This window comes from Hemicordylus capensis, chromosome 2 (genome assembly GCF_027244095.1).
Source record: "Hemicordylus capensis ecotype Gifberg chromosome 2, rHemCap1.1.pri, whole genome shotgun sequence".
In the NCBI taxonomy this organism is placed as follows: domain Eukaryota; kingdom Metazoa; phylum Chordata; class Lepidosauria; order Squamata; family Cordylidae; genus Hemicordylus; species Hemicordylus capensis.
In genome coordinates, this window is record NC_069658.1 from 359,958,497 (window position 1) to 359,974,369 (window position 15,873).

Genomic DNA, 15,873 nt, shown 5'->3' on the forward strand with positions numbered 1-15,873 from the left:
GGGACTAAGCTGTTTAGGGCTTTGTGGGTAATAACCAGCACCTTGTGTTTTGTCTGGAAATGTATCAGCAGCCAGTGTAGTTGTTTCAAGACAGAAGTAATATGGTCTCTCCTAGATGACCCAGAGACCAACCTGGCTGCCGCATTCTGGACCAACTGCAGTTTCCGGATGACGTACAAGGACAGTTCCACATAGAGTACATTGCAGTAATCCAGCCTAGAGGTTACCAGCATATGTACCACCGTTCTGAAGTCATTCATCTCATGAAACGGATGCAGCTGGCATATCAGCTGTAGCTGATAGAAAGCCGCTCTGGCCACTGCCTCAACCTGGGACACCAGGGAGACGTTAGGATCCAGAAGCACCCCCAGACTGTGTACCTGTTCCTTCTGGGGGAGCATGACCCTATCCAGAACTGGCAGATCAAAATCATCTCCCGAGTTCTGACCCTGCACAATAAGTACATCCATCTTATTTGGATTCAGCTTCAGTTTGTTATTTCTCATCCAGCCCATTACTTCCTCCAGGCAGACATTTAGGGAGGTTATGCCTTCTCCTGATGATGTTGACATGGAAAAATAGATTTGGGTGTCATCAGCATATTGATAACATCCCACATCAAATCTCCTTATGATCTCTCCCAATGTTCATGTAGATGTTGAACAACATCAGAGACAATATTGAGCTCTGACACCATACAATATTGACACCATACAAAAGTTCAAATTTTGAAGAACAGTCTCCAAGAGACACCATCTGAAATCTGCTCATGAGGTAGGAGCGGAACCCCTGCAAAGAGGTGCCTCCTACCCTCAACCGCCTCAGACGTTCCAGAAGGATTCTATGGTCAATAATATCAAAGGCTTCCGAGAGATCCAAGAGGACCAACAGAGTCACACTCCCTCGGTCAATTCTCAATTGGAGATCATCCATCAGGCCGACAAGGGCAGTCTGAAACCCCATAGCCCATTCAAAAGCCAGTTTGAAATGGGTCTAGATCAGTGATTCTCAAACTTGGGTCCTCAGGTGTTATTGGACTTCAACTCCCATAATCCCCAACCAAAGGCCACTGAGGCTGGGGATTATGGGAGTTGAAGTCCAATAACACCCGAGGACCCAAGTTTGAGAATCCCTGGTCTAGATAATCAGTTTCTTTCAATACCTCCTGGAGCTGGGGGGCTACCACCTTCTCAATCACTATGCCACCCAGAGAAGCTTGGAGACAGGCCAAGCTGTCTGAGGGATCCAAGGCAGGCTTCCTCAGAAGTGGTCTAATGATTGCCTCCTTAAGACAAGGACGCATCCTGCCCTCCCTCAGATATGCATTTCTAATATCTACCAGGCCCTCTATGGCAGCCTCCCTGCTAGATAGTATAAGCCATGTCGGGCAAGGATCACGAGGACAGGTGGTAGGCTGCACCATTTCAAGCAACTTGTCCACATCCTTAGGAGTCACAAACTGAAACTGATCCAGAGTCATTGCATAAGAGGAGCTGCTGGACCTCGGCATCAGATATTGTGACAATTGTGGAGTTTGAATCCAAGCCACCCCGAATATGAGAGATTTTGTCCACAAAAAACTCATTAAAAACATCACAGTGAGTAATTGTTGGTTCCAAGTACTGGTTCAAGGAAGAAGGGGCCCACAATAGTCCCTTCACAACTCTGCTGGATGTGAAATAGCGGATGCAATGCAGGTGGGAAAGAATTGCTTCTTTGCCGCATGTATCGCCTCAGCATAGATCTTCAAATGTGCTCTGTGTAATAATCTGTCAGATTCGAATTGAGTCTTTCTCCACTTGTGCTCTAGTCATCTACCTTGCTGCTTTAGCCCCCCTAGTTCCTCTGTAAACCAAGGGGCCAAAGTGGGTTGCAGAGAACACTCAGGAGCAATCGTGTCCACTGCCCTGGTGAGTTGATTGTTCCAATTCTCCACCAGAGTGTCGACAGGGTCACTGGCAGAACGACACAAAATCCCTCCAAGGCTTCTCAGAATCCTATTGGATCCAGTAACCTTCTTGAGAGCCCCTGGTGGCGCAGTGGTAAAACTGCCGCCCTGTAACCAGAAGGTTACAAGTTCAGTCCTGACCAGGGGCTCAAGGTTGACTCAGCCTTCCATCCTTCCGAGGTCGGTAAAATGAGTACCCAGAATGTTGGGGGCAATATGCTAAATCATTGTAAACCGCTTAGAGAGCTTCGGCTATAAAGCGGTATAGAAATGTAAGTGCTATTGCTATTGCTATTGCTATTGGGCAGAATATCCTAATGGGCCGTCCGCCCCTGCGGAGGTGGAATGTGTTCATGAGTCCAACCTTAACCAGATGTTGGTCTGTCCATGACACTGGGGAAATCATAGGAGTCTCCACCCATGGGACACCACCCTGTTCACAGTGAAAGACCAGATCAAGTGTGTGACCAGCAATGTGCGTCAGTCCCGAGACCACTTGAGATAGGCCCATAGTTTATTTTTTTTAATTTAGTTTTTTTTTAACATTTATATCCCGCTCTTCCTCCAAGGAGCCCAGAACGGTGCACTACATACTTGAGTTACTCTTTCACAACAACCCTGTGAAGTAGGTTAGGCTGAGAGAGAAGTGACAGGCCCAGAGTCACCCAGCTAGTTTTATGGCTGAATGGGGATTTGAACTCGGGTCTCTCCGGTCCTAGTCCAGCACTCTAACCACTACACCACGCTGGCTCATGGCCACTATGAACATCTGAGCTGCCCTGGACAAATTGGTCCCAAAATGAGCATTGAAGTCCCCCACCACCACAAGCCTGGGAGACTCCAAAGCCAAGCCCGAGACCAAGTCCGTCAGCTCAGTTAGGTACTCTGTTGGGCAGCGGGGCGATCGGTACATCAACAGAAGTCCCAGTCTATCCCTGGATTGTCCTTTTGGATTGTCCCAGAGACCAGTAACGATCTTTAAAGCACTAAACAGGGCCAAGGTACTTGAAGGACCCCCTTCTCCCACTCCATAAGGTCCATTAAAGAGGCCTCCTGCGTGCACCTTCTCCTTTGAAGCCTTGGCTACACAGGAGATGATCTCAGAGACAGTCTTTTCATTAGATGAGGAGAGGAGAGGCAGTTGCCTTAGGTAGCAGGTTATTGGAGTCCCAGCAGGGTGGCAAGATATCCCCTAACCCCTCCATCAGAGAACCTCTTTTCACATTCCTTGCAAAGCTTGCAAGAAACACAAGGAGAGAAGAGGAGGCTGTTAGCAACCTCTGCCCCTCCTTATCCCCCACACCACTTTCAAAGTGTGCAAGGTTTCAAAAGGGGCCTAACCCTTTCTTGCCACACCTCAGATGCCCCAATACCTTGTGCCACCCTTGGAGGGCCTTCTTATTGATAGCCCCTGCCTTTTGCCCTTCCCTCCTCTGGAAGATTCAGTTGGTGCCCTCTCTGTTGGTGGTTTGGAACCTTGTGAAGACTTTGCTATTTAAATATGCTTTTTCACACCTCTCCAGAATCCTGACCTGTTGCTGTTTTAAAAAATTTAGATGGTCTACTGGATCTGGTTTGTTTTGAAAGTTTTAGATTATTGTTTTATTTGTATGGTTTCAATTGGTTGTGAGTGGCCTTAGATCTTCATTGAAAAAGGTGAGATACAGTTTTCAACAAAGAAACAAAATATTCCACCAGTCTACACTGGCTATCAATTTGTTTCTGGGCTCAGTTTTAGGTGCTGGTCTTTCAAAGTCCTGAATGGCCTAGGACTGAGTTATCTTTAGAACCACCTTTACCCATGTTAACCTACCTGGGCTTTCAGCTTTGTATCACAGGCTCTTCTCTCCAGCATGCCACTAAATCATATTTGGTTGGTGGGTACCAGAGACAGAGCCTTCTCTGTGGACAATTATGGTACTCCTTTCCAGGTAAATCTATCTAGCCGCCTTCTTGTCTGTTGTTTTTTTTTTTAAATAACCTGAAGACTTGCATTCCAAGAAGTAGGATGTAAAATTTTGTGCTGGCTCTTATACAGTGATTTTGCTATTGTGTGTTTATTATTTTAATGTATGTTTAGATTGTACTTCTAATTTTTTAGCTGCCTTGTGAAATTTTTATTTTGAAAGATGGAATTAAAAGTACATAAAATAATGTTGCTGCTTACAGTCTTTCTTCATTAAAAAAATGGATCATGTGTCTACACAAATTGGTTAATTCGGGTTTAGTTGGACCCTAGAGTTGCCCTGTTAAATTTATAGTTGCCCTGTTAAGAGTAGGCTGTATGATAGCACATCTAACAGCAACTCTAAGATTAATAGGGCAATTGTGGGATAATAGGTCAATAGAGGGAATTGTGGCTTAGTAGGGCAATAAAGGGAGCTCTAGAGTCTAGTTGAACCAGAATAACTGAATTCCTTGGCCTCTTGTTGACACAGAGTCTGACTTCAGGCAGAGCCATGCCTCTGCTCACATATACACTGATCACAGCACTAATCAAGCGATCTCCTTATGTGCTCTCGCTCTCTCTCCTGTATCAGGTATTCATTCCAGGATGAGGAAGACATGTTTATGGTGGTGGATCTGCTTCTTGGAGGGGACTTGCGTTACCACCTACAACAAAATGTCCGCTTCCAAGAGGACACTGTGAAATTATTCATCTGTGAGATAGCATTGGCACTGGACTATCTCCAGAGTAGAAACATTATCCACAGGTGAGTCCTGGCCTTCAGAGATGCATTCATATTTGTCCTCAGGTATGGATCTTACTACAGGAGAACCTCATTATTTGTGGAACCGCTTTTTGAAGTTCCGTGTATCCATGCAGTGTCTCATTGACAACTTTTTCAGTATCCGCAGATACAAAGGGGTAAAAACCCATGTATCCACGGTTCCTAGAGAGCCTGAAGTGATCATGGAAGTCACTTCCGGCCACAATTTTGTCTCTCAGAGCCCAGGAGGAGACAGAAGGAGGCATTTTGTGGCTCATTTTAAAAGCAACACACTGACTCTTCCTACCCCCCCCCCCCATGATTTTTTTTATTGGCAGGGGGGGGATTTTGCCCTTTGGAGGGCATTCTTTGGCACATTGGGGACCATGCCACAGTAAGTTTTGCGTCATGTTGGGGCTGTTTTGACACTTAACATTTCCCCCCTCCACCCTGGAGTCTAACTCCTCTTTCCCCTTAGCCCTAATGTCTCATTACTCGTGGTTCCATTACTCGCAGCAGTAGGCTAGGAACAGAACCCCCGAGTGTAACGAGGTTCTCCCGTATAATGAATCATCATTAATCATGCCAAAGTGCCAAAACATTACATCACTTCCTGACCTACTGATCTTTGTGGGCAGATAGCCCTAACTTGTGCTATCAGAATGAAATCATCATGTCTGATTTCACGAGTTACCATTTGTTAGATACAGTTCTTATGAAGTACACAGTATAGTTTATCCTGCAACAGTCAGTGAACAAATTAAAAATATATATTCCAACAGGAAAAAGCTTTTTAAAATAGTCTCCATTCTCCTTATACACTGAATGGTTTTGATCTCTTTTTTTCCTGCCTTTATCATTGAAAAACACAGTTGTAATATAAATTACCTTACTCAAGTTGGAAGATGGAGGGAGAAAACTGTTGGTGACTTAAGACGGAGAACCCCTGAATTAAGATATGGAACTGAATCCTTAGTGTGTTTGGTGAATTAAATAAAGCCGTAAATAAATGCATGGGCTGACATGATCTTGTGTAGGGACTGTTTTCATCGGAACCAACCCCAAATGAGTCATTCACGTTGCTCCTATATGGGACCTTGATCTGAAGCCCACTTATTGCTTCTATTTCATCACAGACAATTATTTCACAAAATTAATTTTGGTAACATTTCATGTGTAAGCTGTATCATTTTCAAATGAAGTTTGGTTGTTGGCTGACAGTGGTCACTATTGAAAGAATTTTTGTGCCCACAAGGGATTTTTACTTTTTCTTCTTGGAACAGGAAACACTCCTTCCATGTCATTTCACAGATTGCTTTTGACACTCCTTTGAGTTTGAACACTCCTTTGCTACACAGCTGGTGGGAGAGTAAGGATGTAGTTTTTTGAGAAATATACCCCAAACTTTGCTGATTGGGCACAGTTAGTTGCATGGTTCTCTGGATTGTGACCAATATTGATAGTGTGTTCCTTTGAGAGTAATTAATATATACAAGGTTGCAGTGTGTTATCCCAAGGACTTGTTCAATAGAAGCTCTTTGGAGATTTGAAGTTCAGTAAAAAATGCATGTAATAGAATTTTGGCTTGAGTAAATGCTGTAGAATTCAGCTCTAAATGGATAATTGCATCCCATCAAAACATTATTACTTTCCACTTCATCTGTTTTTATGCTGTGTGAATGCTGCAATACTTTAGAGCTCTGGGAATAGAAAATCTTTGTAGAAGGAATGCAAATTAAGAAGTTATAAAAGTGATGAAGTTTGAAGAATAGCAGTATTGCTATATGTAATATTAACCTGTATATGTAATATTAACCTGTATATATAAAATTTCTCTAGCAAAGTGTTCTGAATTTGGGACTCTGAAAACACATGTTGCACACTGAATGATTAAGTGGCTTGAAATCTCAAAGATACAGGATAAATGCAAATTTAGAAACAAAGAAACCCAGATTTCAAATTTTTAAAACATGTCTGTTTCCACCTTTGCTGGTGGGGTAAGTGAGAGGAGAGTTCTCTCCCTCCACCAGCAAGATTGGGTGGGGAAGAAGGTTTTCCCCCTCTGCCAGCAGTGGAAGGAGAGAAGGAACTGGCCCAGCATCACCAAGCTTGATGTAGTGTTACCATTGAAATCAATGGGACCACAGTAGAGACTGCTGACTTCAACTGTTGCCAGAGTAGTAACTATTTTAATTGGTCAATTGGTCCTTGGCATTTCAGCTTTTTCTTGGGCAAGATTTACAAGACAAAATTTTTGAAACTTTGCATGCCTTTCTGTGAGAAGAACATTCTGCCTTGTTCAGGAACTCAGTTTTGGGAACATTGTTGCCCTGATACTTCAAACAAAAATGGAACTCAAAAGTAAAGAATAAAATGTGTTCAAAGAAATGAGATAAAAAATTAGTGATGCTTCAAATTATTGTCTGAAGCTTCTAAATATAAGATAGCTAGCAAATGGGCCTGAGTTAGAATTGGCCTTTCATCGTTCTAAAACTTCTCAACATACCCCAAGGCAAGGCTGGAGTTGTCTTGTTACAGATCTTGGTTTTTGATTTCTTTTCTTTTCTTGTCATTTTCTTGTGATGATTGTTCTTCGAAACAGAAGCTATTATATAGAGTCCCTCAAGGCTCCATTCTGTCACCAATGTTTTTTAACATCTACATGAAACTGCTGGGTGAGGTCATCAGGAGATTTGGTGCAGGGTGTTATCAGTATGCTGATGACACCCAAATCTATTTCTCCTTATCATCATCATCATCATCATCATCATCAGGAAATGGCATTCACTCCTTAAAATGCCTGCCTATGGGCAGTAATGGGCTGCTGGATGAGGAATAACAAATTGAAGCTGAATCCCAGCAAGACAGAGGTGCTCATTGTGGGGGATCAGAATTGAACAAGTGTGCAGCTTGGGAGTGCTCTTGGATTCAGGCCTCACCCTGTTATCTCAGGAGGAGGTTATGGCCAGGAGTGTTTTCCATCAACTTCAGCTGATTCGACAGCCACATCCCTTACTTGAAGAGAACGATCTCAAAACAGTGGTGCATCAGCTAGTAACCTCCAGGCTTGACTATTGCAATGCACTCTACATTGGCTGCATTTGTACATAGTTCAGAAAATTCAGCTAGTTCAAAATGCGGCAACCAGACTGGGGTAACCCAGAGAGACCATATTATGCCTGTTTTAAAACAGTTACACTGGCTGCCGATATGTTTCCAGACAAAATATAAATTGCTGGTGGTTACCTTTAAAGCCTTGAATGACTTGGGTCTGGGCTACCTTAGAGAGCAACTTCTTCTGTATGATCCCCATTGCACGTTGAGGTCATCTGGAGGTCCGTCTCCAGTTACTACCGGTATGTCTGGTGGTAACTAGGAACCAGGCCTTCTCTGTAGCTGCTCCTGGGCTGTGGAATGCACTCCCGGCAGATATCCATAGTTTAGGCTCTCTGATGGCCTTTAAGAGACCCCTTAAACATACTTGTTTGGCCTGGCCTTCCAAGGTTTTTAAACTGTTTTTAAGTAATTTAATTGGTTTAAAATGGTTCTGAATTGTTTTAAAATTGTATTTATATTGTTTTAAGCAGTGTGTTTTAAATGATGTTTGTTTTTATGTTTTTTAAACTTGTATACCACCCAGAGCATTTGGATGGGGTGGTCTAGAAATGTAATAAATAATAAAATAATAATAATTAATAATCTGCTTTTTTGAATGTACAATTTTCCTTTCTTTGTAATGTGTTTAACTGTCCGCATCTGGACAAATTCAACTGCCTATTTCATGCTTGTGTAACCAAAGGAGCCTTTAGAACAAAACAATGTAGTAATGAAGGTATATGCTTCACATTTTCTGCTCTGCACCTGTTCACACAGCTACCAAATAATAAATGAGGATGAATTACACTGGGCGAGACAAGGAATAAGGTTGTTTCGTATTGGGTAACAAAAGTCTGGAAACTCTTGGGTAAATTCCCCCAAATGGATGATGAATAAAGTAATAGTAATATTAATGTTAAGAGGGATCCTAATTCAGCTTGAATTGGTTGGGGTTTTTTTGTAACTACTGCCAGCAGGAGGATTACTGGAAATGTACTCTTATCATTTCTTGAGCTTGCATCACACAGTGATGCCCCAAGCTTCTGGCTGAGAGGAAGGAGCTCTTTCTTGCCCTCATCTCTGAGCACTTTGAATTTAAGGGCCAAATTGCATACTGCAAGCAGGCCATACTTCTCATAGATGCAATGCATTGTGCACTTGATAAGCTTGCTGTTGATGGATAGTGTGACCAAGTGATGAAAAAGCGATCATGATAAATGTAAGGAGATATAAATTGGTGCCATTAGTATGTTACCTCCTTTTATAAAGAGTTACTGGACCATTTGAGAACAAGACTAAGTCCTCATTCCAGTGTCTATCAAGATAATTTTATTGGAGCAAGATATAAAGCTGTTGCTTACTTTGCAAGTATGTTGCTTTTTGTATGTGACCCTCTTTTGCTAAGGCACATGGAGCATCTTCTGGGGAAACCAGCTACAAGAACGCTAAAACTGTCTCTACTTGCTCTTTAAAAGGAGAGAGGGGGAAAGAGATAGAGGTGATCAAAGGCTGTGAATGTAACAGTGTGGGGCATGTGTTTGAGCAGTGGTTTGGTAAGGAGAGGGGGAGAGCCAAAAGCCGGGCAGTTCACTCAAGGCTGATGACCTTCAGTGCCTGGCTACAGTGTTGACTCCCTACTTTTTCTCTGCATGTAAAACTATGAAATAGATAAGGAAGAAGTTACACATTTGTACTCAAAATTGCATCTCATCCAAGAACAAGAAGGCCCCTTTGGGCAGGGGGCAGAATAATGTGTGTCTGAATTCAGTCTTCCCTATGCTTTGCGTCATCTTTCCATAGAAAATGGAATCATAGAGTGAGAGGGAGGCCTTGTAGTTTTCTAGTCCAACCAGCAGCTTGATGCTAGATAATCTTGAAGACCTCAAGCAAGGAGGAGCCCACCACTATACCAGCTAATTAGTTCATTGTCAAACTGTTCTTATTAAGAAGTTTCTTTTAATGTTCAACCAAAATCCGCACAACAAGCCCATTAGATTTACTCCATAACAAGCCCATTTGATTTTGAACAGTTTGCTAACCAAAATATCATGGAAAATGTCTACTGCTTTGCTGAAATCAAGATGAATTATATCCAGAGTAATTGTATCCACAATCCACTAAGCTTGTAACTCAATAAAAAAAAAGAGATTAATCTGGCAGAATTTACAGGTGAAACTCGGAAAATTAGAATATCGTGCAAAAGTCCATTAATTTCAGTAATGCAAATTAAAAGGTGAAACTGATATATGAGACAGACGCATTACATGCAAAGCGAGATAAGTCAAGCCTTAATTTGTTATAATTGTGATGATCATGGCGTACAGCTCATGAAAACCCCAAATCCACAATCTCAGAAAATTAGAATATTACATGGAACCAAGAAGACAAGGATTGAAGAATAGAACAATATCGGACCTCTGAAAAGTATAAGCATGCATATGTATTCAGTACTTGGTTTGGGCCCCTTTTGCAGCAATTACTGCCTCAATGCGGCGTGGCATGGATGCTATCAGCCTGTGGCACTGATGAGGTATTATGGAAGACCAGGATGCTTCATTAGCGGCCTTCAGCAATTCTGCATTGTTTGGTCTCATGTCTCTCATCCTTCTCTTGGCAATGCCCCATAGATTCTCTATGGGGTCAGGTCAGGCGAGTTTGCTGGCCAATCAAGCACAGTACACTGTATACTTTTCAGAGGTCCGATATTATTCTATTCTTCAATCCTTGTCTTCTTGGTTCCATGCAATATTCTAATTTTCTGGGATTGTGGATTTGGGGTTTTCATGAGCTGTACGCCATGATCATCACAATTATAACAAATTAAGGCTTGACTTATCTCGCTTTGCATGTAATGTGTCTGTCTCATATATCAGTTTCACCTTTTAATTTGCATTACTGAAATTAATGGACTTTTGCACGATATTCTAATTTTCCGAGTTTCACCTGTATTCTTGACAAATTCATACTGTCTTCTTCTAATCATGGCATTGTTCTCAAGATACATACAGATTGATTGCTTTATAATCTGTTCTAGTATCTTCCCTTATATGGAAGTCAGATTGACCAGTATGTGCTCTTTCTGATCCTCCTTTCTCCCCTTTTTGAAGATTGGAACATTAGCCCATCTCCATTATTGTGGCAAGTTACCCATTCTTCAGGATTTCTCAAAGATGATAGAGATTCTGAGAATATATCAGCAAGTTATTTTAGTGTCCTAGGATACAGTCCATCTGGCCCTGAAGACTTGAACTCTTTTAAGATAGACAGATGTGACCAGCTCCTTAGCCATCTTGAACATCCAGTCATGATCCGCCTCACCATTCACATTTCTTACGTGAGGCTGCACACAGTTCCTCTTCGGGGAGAGACAGAGGCAGAATAGGAGCTCAGCGGTTTTGCTTTATCTTTATCGGGTTGTGCATGAACTGCGGTTTGAGCACTGATTTGGTGCCGCAGGGAGGGAAGCAGAAGCTTTAAGAAAGAAGAGAGCAAATCCTTAGCTGCTTTCTACCGGCCCATGCAACTTCCTGCTGGGGCTATGCTCATCCCAAGCACCACCATTTGTGTGGTCAGCATGGTGTTACTGACCACACAGATGGTGCATGTGCAGATGCATTGTGCATGCTGGCACCACGTGGGGGTACTTGAGCTGAGTGCTGCCCCAGCAGGACACTGCATGGGGTGGCGGACAGCAGGTAAGGACCTGCTTTCCTCTTTCTTAAAACTCCCTGCTCCCTTCCCCATGGCGCAAAACCAGTGCTCAAACTGCGGTTCATGTACACCCCTACTTTGTTATCCATTAACATCTCACTACAGTTGAGATGTTAGGCCCACTCACCAGTGGCAGTGGGCCTATTCTTTCATTCTGCTTTTTCTTTCTTTGAACATACCCGAAAAAGCCATTTTTTGTTACTCTAAGCATCCTTTGCCAACTTCAGCTTATTTTGAGCTTCAGCTTTCCTAACATTGTCCCTAGCAGTTTGGGCTGAGTCTGGGTTGTTCACCTGTATTCATTCATCTTTGGTGACCCTTCCTTCCTTCCTTCCTTCCTTCCTTCCTTCTTGTGAAAGCACAGCAGCTTTGTTGTAATAGATTAATAGTATTATTAACTATATCTCCTCACAATAAGTATGTGTTTGTGATTCACCCCTTGTGGTCGCTGACAAGAAAAAAAGGGAAGAAAGAATCCTCTACATATACATACACTGTGCACACCAGAACCATTTGTGACATGTTTTGTTTTGACATAATTAGCTGCTTTGAGGAAACCAATAATAATTTCTATGAACTGGCAGTAGACTACTGGAAATATAATTTGTGTGAGGCAGATATTCTGAAACTTTGTTACTGATTTCTCTTTTTAAAAAAATCCCTCAATTGTATAACAAAATAGCCCTGTGTCCTGATTTGCTCAATTCTGTGTGACTTACTCCGTATCTAAAAATCAAATTTCTTCTGACTGATAGAGATTATAATCTGGTAGCACTGAACAGAGTGCTTATAAGTTAACACCAAGCAAAACTTTGCTTTGCTCCCCATATGCAAAGAAAAATTTCAAACACACTGCACAATGGAATATGTCACTCTGCCTTTTCAGTAAATGCTGGTTAGGAAAAGATCAGTCTAACTACTAAAATACTGGCTAGGAAAAAATAGAATTGTTTTCTGACTGAATTAATCCAATGAATGCACTTGATGTCTTTTGTACCACCTTTTTGCTTTAAATTGTCATTATACAGCCCCATCTATTGTGGGTTAGATAAGGCTGAGCACTATTCTTTGTTCATTTTGAAGCTATTCTCATGAGTAGCCTAGGGCAGCCCAGCCTGGGTTAGGCTGCTCATGTGGCGTGCCAGGATCAAGGCCAATCCTGGTGCTGCTGCCCTACCTAACCCGCCTATTTAGACCAGCCTTTAGCCAGGGTTAATTGCACAAGTGCACCTGGCACCGGGGTCGTGTGTATCCTTGGACTGCAGGCAGCCCCAGCATACACAGAGTCTGGCACCCAGCATGCACAGCTCCCAGGGGAATCCCCCAACTCTCTGTGCTTGCCGCATGGTGCATTGTGGGATTCCTGGAGGCTGGGAAAATGAGTCCCAGCCACCAGAGATCCCTGATGTATGGAACAGCATGGACTGTGTGGGCGTGTGCTGGCATGCCAAAGAGGAGAATGGAGATTGTCTGGGGGTAAGGTAGGTCCATCCCTTCCCCCCTGTCCACCTTCCCTGCTCAACCAGTGGTCATGTGTATAACTCATTATTTACTAGGGCTGTGCATGTCGCAGATGTCGGGATCAGGTCCAACTTGATCTGACCCCATCCCACAAATAGTGGTTTGTGATCCTTGCACCCTTCAGAATGTTGGGTACAAGGTTTTTACTGACCATTCAGTTACATTTAAAAGTAACCGGGAAATACTCACTCTTTGAAACCCAGAAGAAAACTAATAAAGAGCCCCTGGTGGCGCAGTGGTAAAACTGCCGCCCTGTAACCAGAAGGTTACAAGTTCGATCCTGACCAGGGGCTCAAGGTTGACTCAGCCTTCCATCCTTCCGAGGTCGGTAAAATGAGTACCCAGAATGTTGGGGGCAATATGCTAAATCATTGCAAACCGCTTAGAGAGCTTCAGCTATAGAGCGGTATATAAATGTAAGTGCTATTGCTATTGCTATAACACTAGAGGATCACAGGGGAAGTGATGTAACATCAGATAATATCAGAAGGAAACCCGGAAATCATCCACTTTTAAACTGTGAATTTAAAAATGGGCTTTAAAACTTTAAAAAACTTCTTTTAAAAAGAGATAAATTCATGGGCTGGTGGGCAGGCAGATAAAGGGCAGAAGATGGGATTGCCCCCCCCCCCCGATTGCCAAAAAGAGAGAGATCAGACTCTCGCCATCATTTGGAGCTCCAGAAAGATCAATTTCCCCCCAGAGGAGGTCAGAGAAGTCCAAACCAAAATGGCCTTCCCAAGTTCAGTTCAGGAGCTTCTCCGATGTCCTCCAAAATGGCCCATGTCGGGCCAGTTCAAATGTTCCTGGCTCAACATTGCACAGCTCTATTATTTACTGCTCTGTGCTCCATACACTGTACATACATGTGCTGCCCACAGGTCCAGTAACACAGAGCTCATACCCATTCTAATGTAATGAGTATTGTCTTTGTTAGGATCAATTAAACTGCTACAAAGTGGGTAGCAAGCTCTTTAATTTCCAGAAAACGTTTTCAAGCTGGATGTGAAGCCAAAACAAAACACAATAAAGGTGGGGTGGGTGGGGGAGAGAAACATTGTGCCTTGTAGAGTTGCATCAGAGAGAATTCATCAGGGGCATCTCTAGTCAATTATTGGGGAAGCTGCAACTGTTGAATTTTTCCCTGGGTGCATCCCTCCCCTCACCAGTGTTGAGCTGAAAGACCAAGGCAAAATGTGGGTGCATGCAGCCTAATGTGTAATGCCGGCTTAGTATATTAGCCTGTACAAAGTCTTTACAGCTTACATGGCACAGAAGTTAAGATGGGCCACTTAACTTCAGATTTCCACACTTTTAGAGCATGAGTGAAAATGGAAAGCACCTTAGCTCTCGACTTAAAAATCAAAGGTTTTCGGATTACTGAATAGTTTGTTTCACTTTTCTCTCTCTATATAAAGTATGTTTCTTTGGTGGTGGTGTTGGAGTGTTGCTTGTGAGATGTGTTGTATAAATGGAGGAGTTAGTAGGATATGAATGGACAATGGGACTTGTCTATAGTGTCATGTTTGGTTTGTGACACTACTGCAGTTAGAGTTGCTCCCTGAAATGTAGGCAGTGAAAAGAAGTTGCTGTTGATCCTGATTGATTCCAGCTCTGCCTGCAACTTAATCATTTTGAGTGAAATTAGAAAAAAGAACTGAATGGATTTAAAAATCAAAATCAGAATGACAAGTTTGTAAAGATTTTGAAACCCCTTGTAACCAATGTAGCTTGCTCTCAAATATGTGTGCAGAAAATATTATGTGTATTATTTAAAACTAACTGAACCCGCACAGATCATCTGTGTGCTAGGACTTTGTTGCTCTCCTTACCCACCCACCCCCGCCACAGTCCCTGCTTTATTGCTCAGTGTCAGCCACCCACTTACTCACCCCCTCCCTGCCTCTTGCTCTCTCATTCCCTGCTAGCTCTCTCTCACTCACTCCTCTCCACCGCTCACTTGCTCGCCTCCTTTCCGCTCGCTCATTCACTCGCCCCCTACCCGCTCCTATTCCCTATCTGCATATGGAATCCCCATTGCCCACTCACCATGGTGCTTCTGTTCTGTTACCTCCAACTGGTAAAAGCACTGTGTGGGCGGGGCTTGCCACATACAGCCTTTGTGTATTATACGCTAAGGTCGTATGTGGCAAGCTCCGCCCACACAGTGCTTTACGAGGCGGAGGTAACAGAACAGAAGCACCATGGTGATTGGGCAGTGGGGATTCCATATGCAGATAGAGAAGAAGAGCAGGTAGGAGGTGAATGAGTGAGTGAGTGGGCGGGGAGGAGGCGAGTGGGCGCGGAGGGGGTGAGCGAGCGAGTGGGCGGGGAGGGGAGCAATAAAGCAGGGGCTGTGGTGGAGGGCAAGAGCAATAAAGTCCTAGTGTACAGATGCTCTGAGTGGGGTTCAGCTAATATACATATAGATATGTTTACTCTGTCTTTTCACAGTTGGTGTTCTAAATAACTGCAGTCCTGATCCACACTGGGCCCCCTGCAGCTATTTGTCCCAGGACAAAACACACACACAAAACCTCCAGCTGGAGGCTTTACAGACAGGGCTGTTACCCCGAATCTCCTCCGGAAGAGAGGGTGTGCATTTACACACAATCCATACTTACCCCAAAGTCCATTCAAGATCCTTGGAAGCACTCCACACACAAATTGGGATTTGTCTTCCAAGTTCTAACTTATCTCGATGTATTTCCGGGTTTTTAAAATGCTGGTTTTAAGCGAGTTTTTCTGAAAACGCTGGAGCAAATAGGGAGAGGCACTGACGTAGAATCATTAACATGATAAGAGTGATACACTCTTTTAGGAACATAAATATAGGCTTTAGAGATATCTCTCTCCACCCACACCCTTCATTGGCTAGAAGGAAAA

At 43.1% G+C, this 15,873-nt stretch overlaps 1 protein-coding gene across 9 annotated transcripts in view; it reads left to right on the forward strand.

Annotated features, from left to right (window-relative positions):
• STK32A (serine/threonine kinase 32A) overlaps positions 1 to 15,873 on the forward strand; it is a 144,888-nt gene that overhangs the window by 63,446 nt on the left and 65,569 nt on the right. For all 9 annotated transcript variants that reach the window (XM_053289118.1, XM_053289124.1, XM_053289122.1 and 6 more), the window contains one exon: positions 4,489 to 4,662. In XM_053289118.1, coding sequence (XP_053145093.1) covers positions 4,489 to 4,662 — 174 coding nt within the window. The remainder of the gene's footprint in view (positions 1 to 4,488; positions 4,663 to 15,873) is intronic.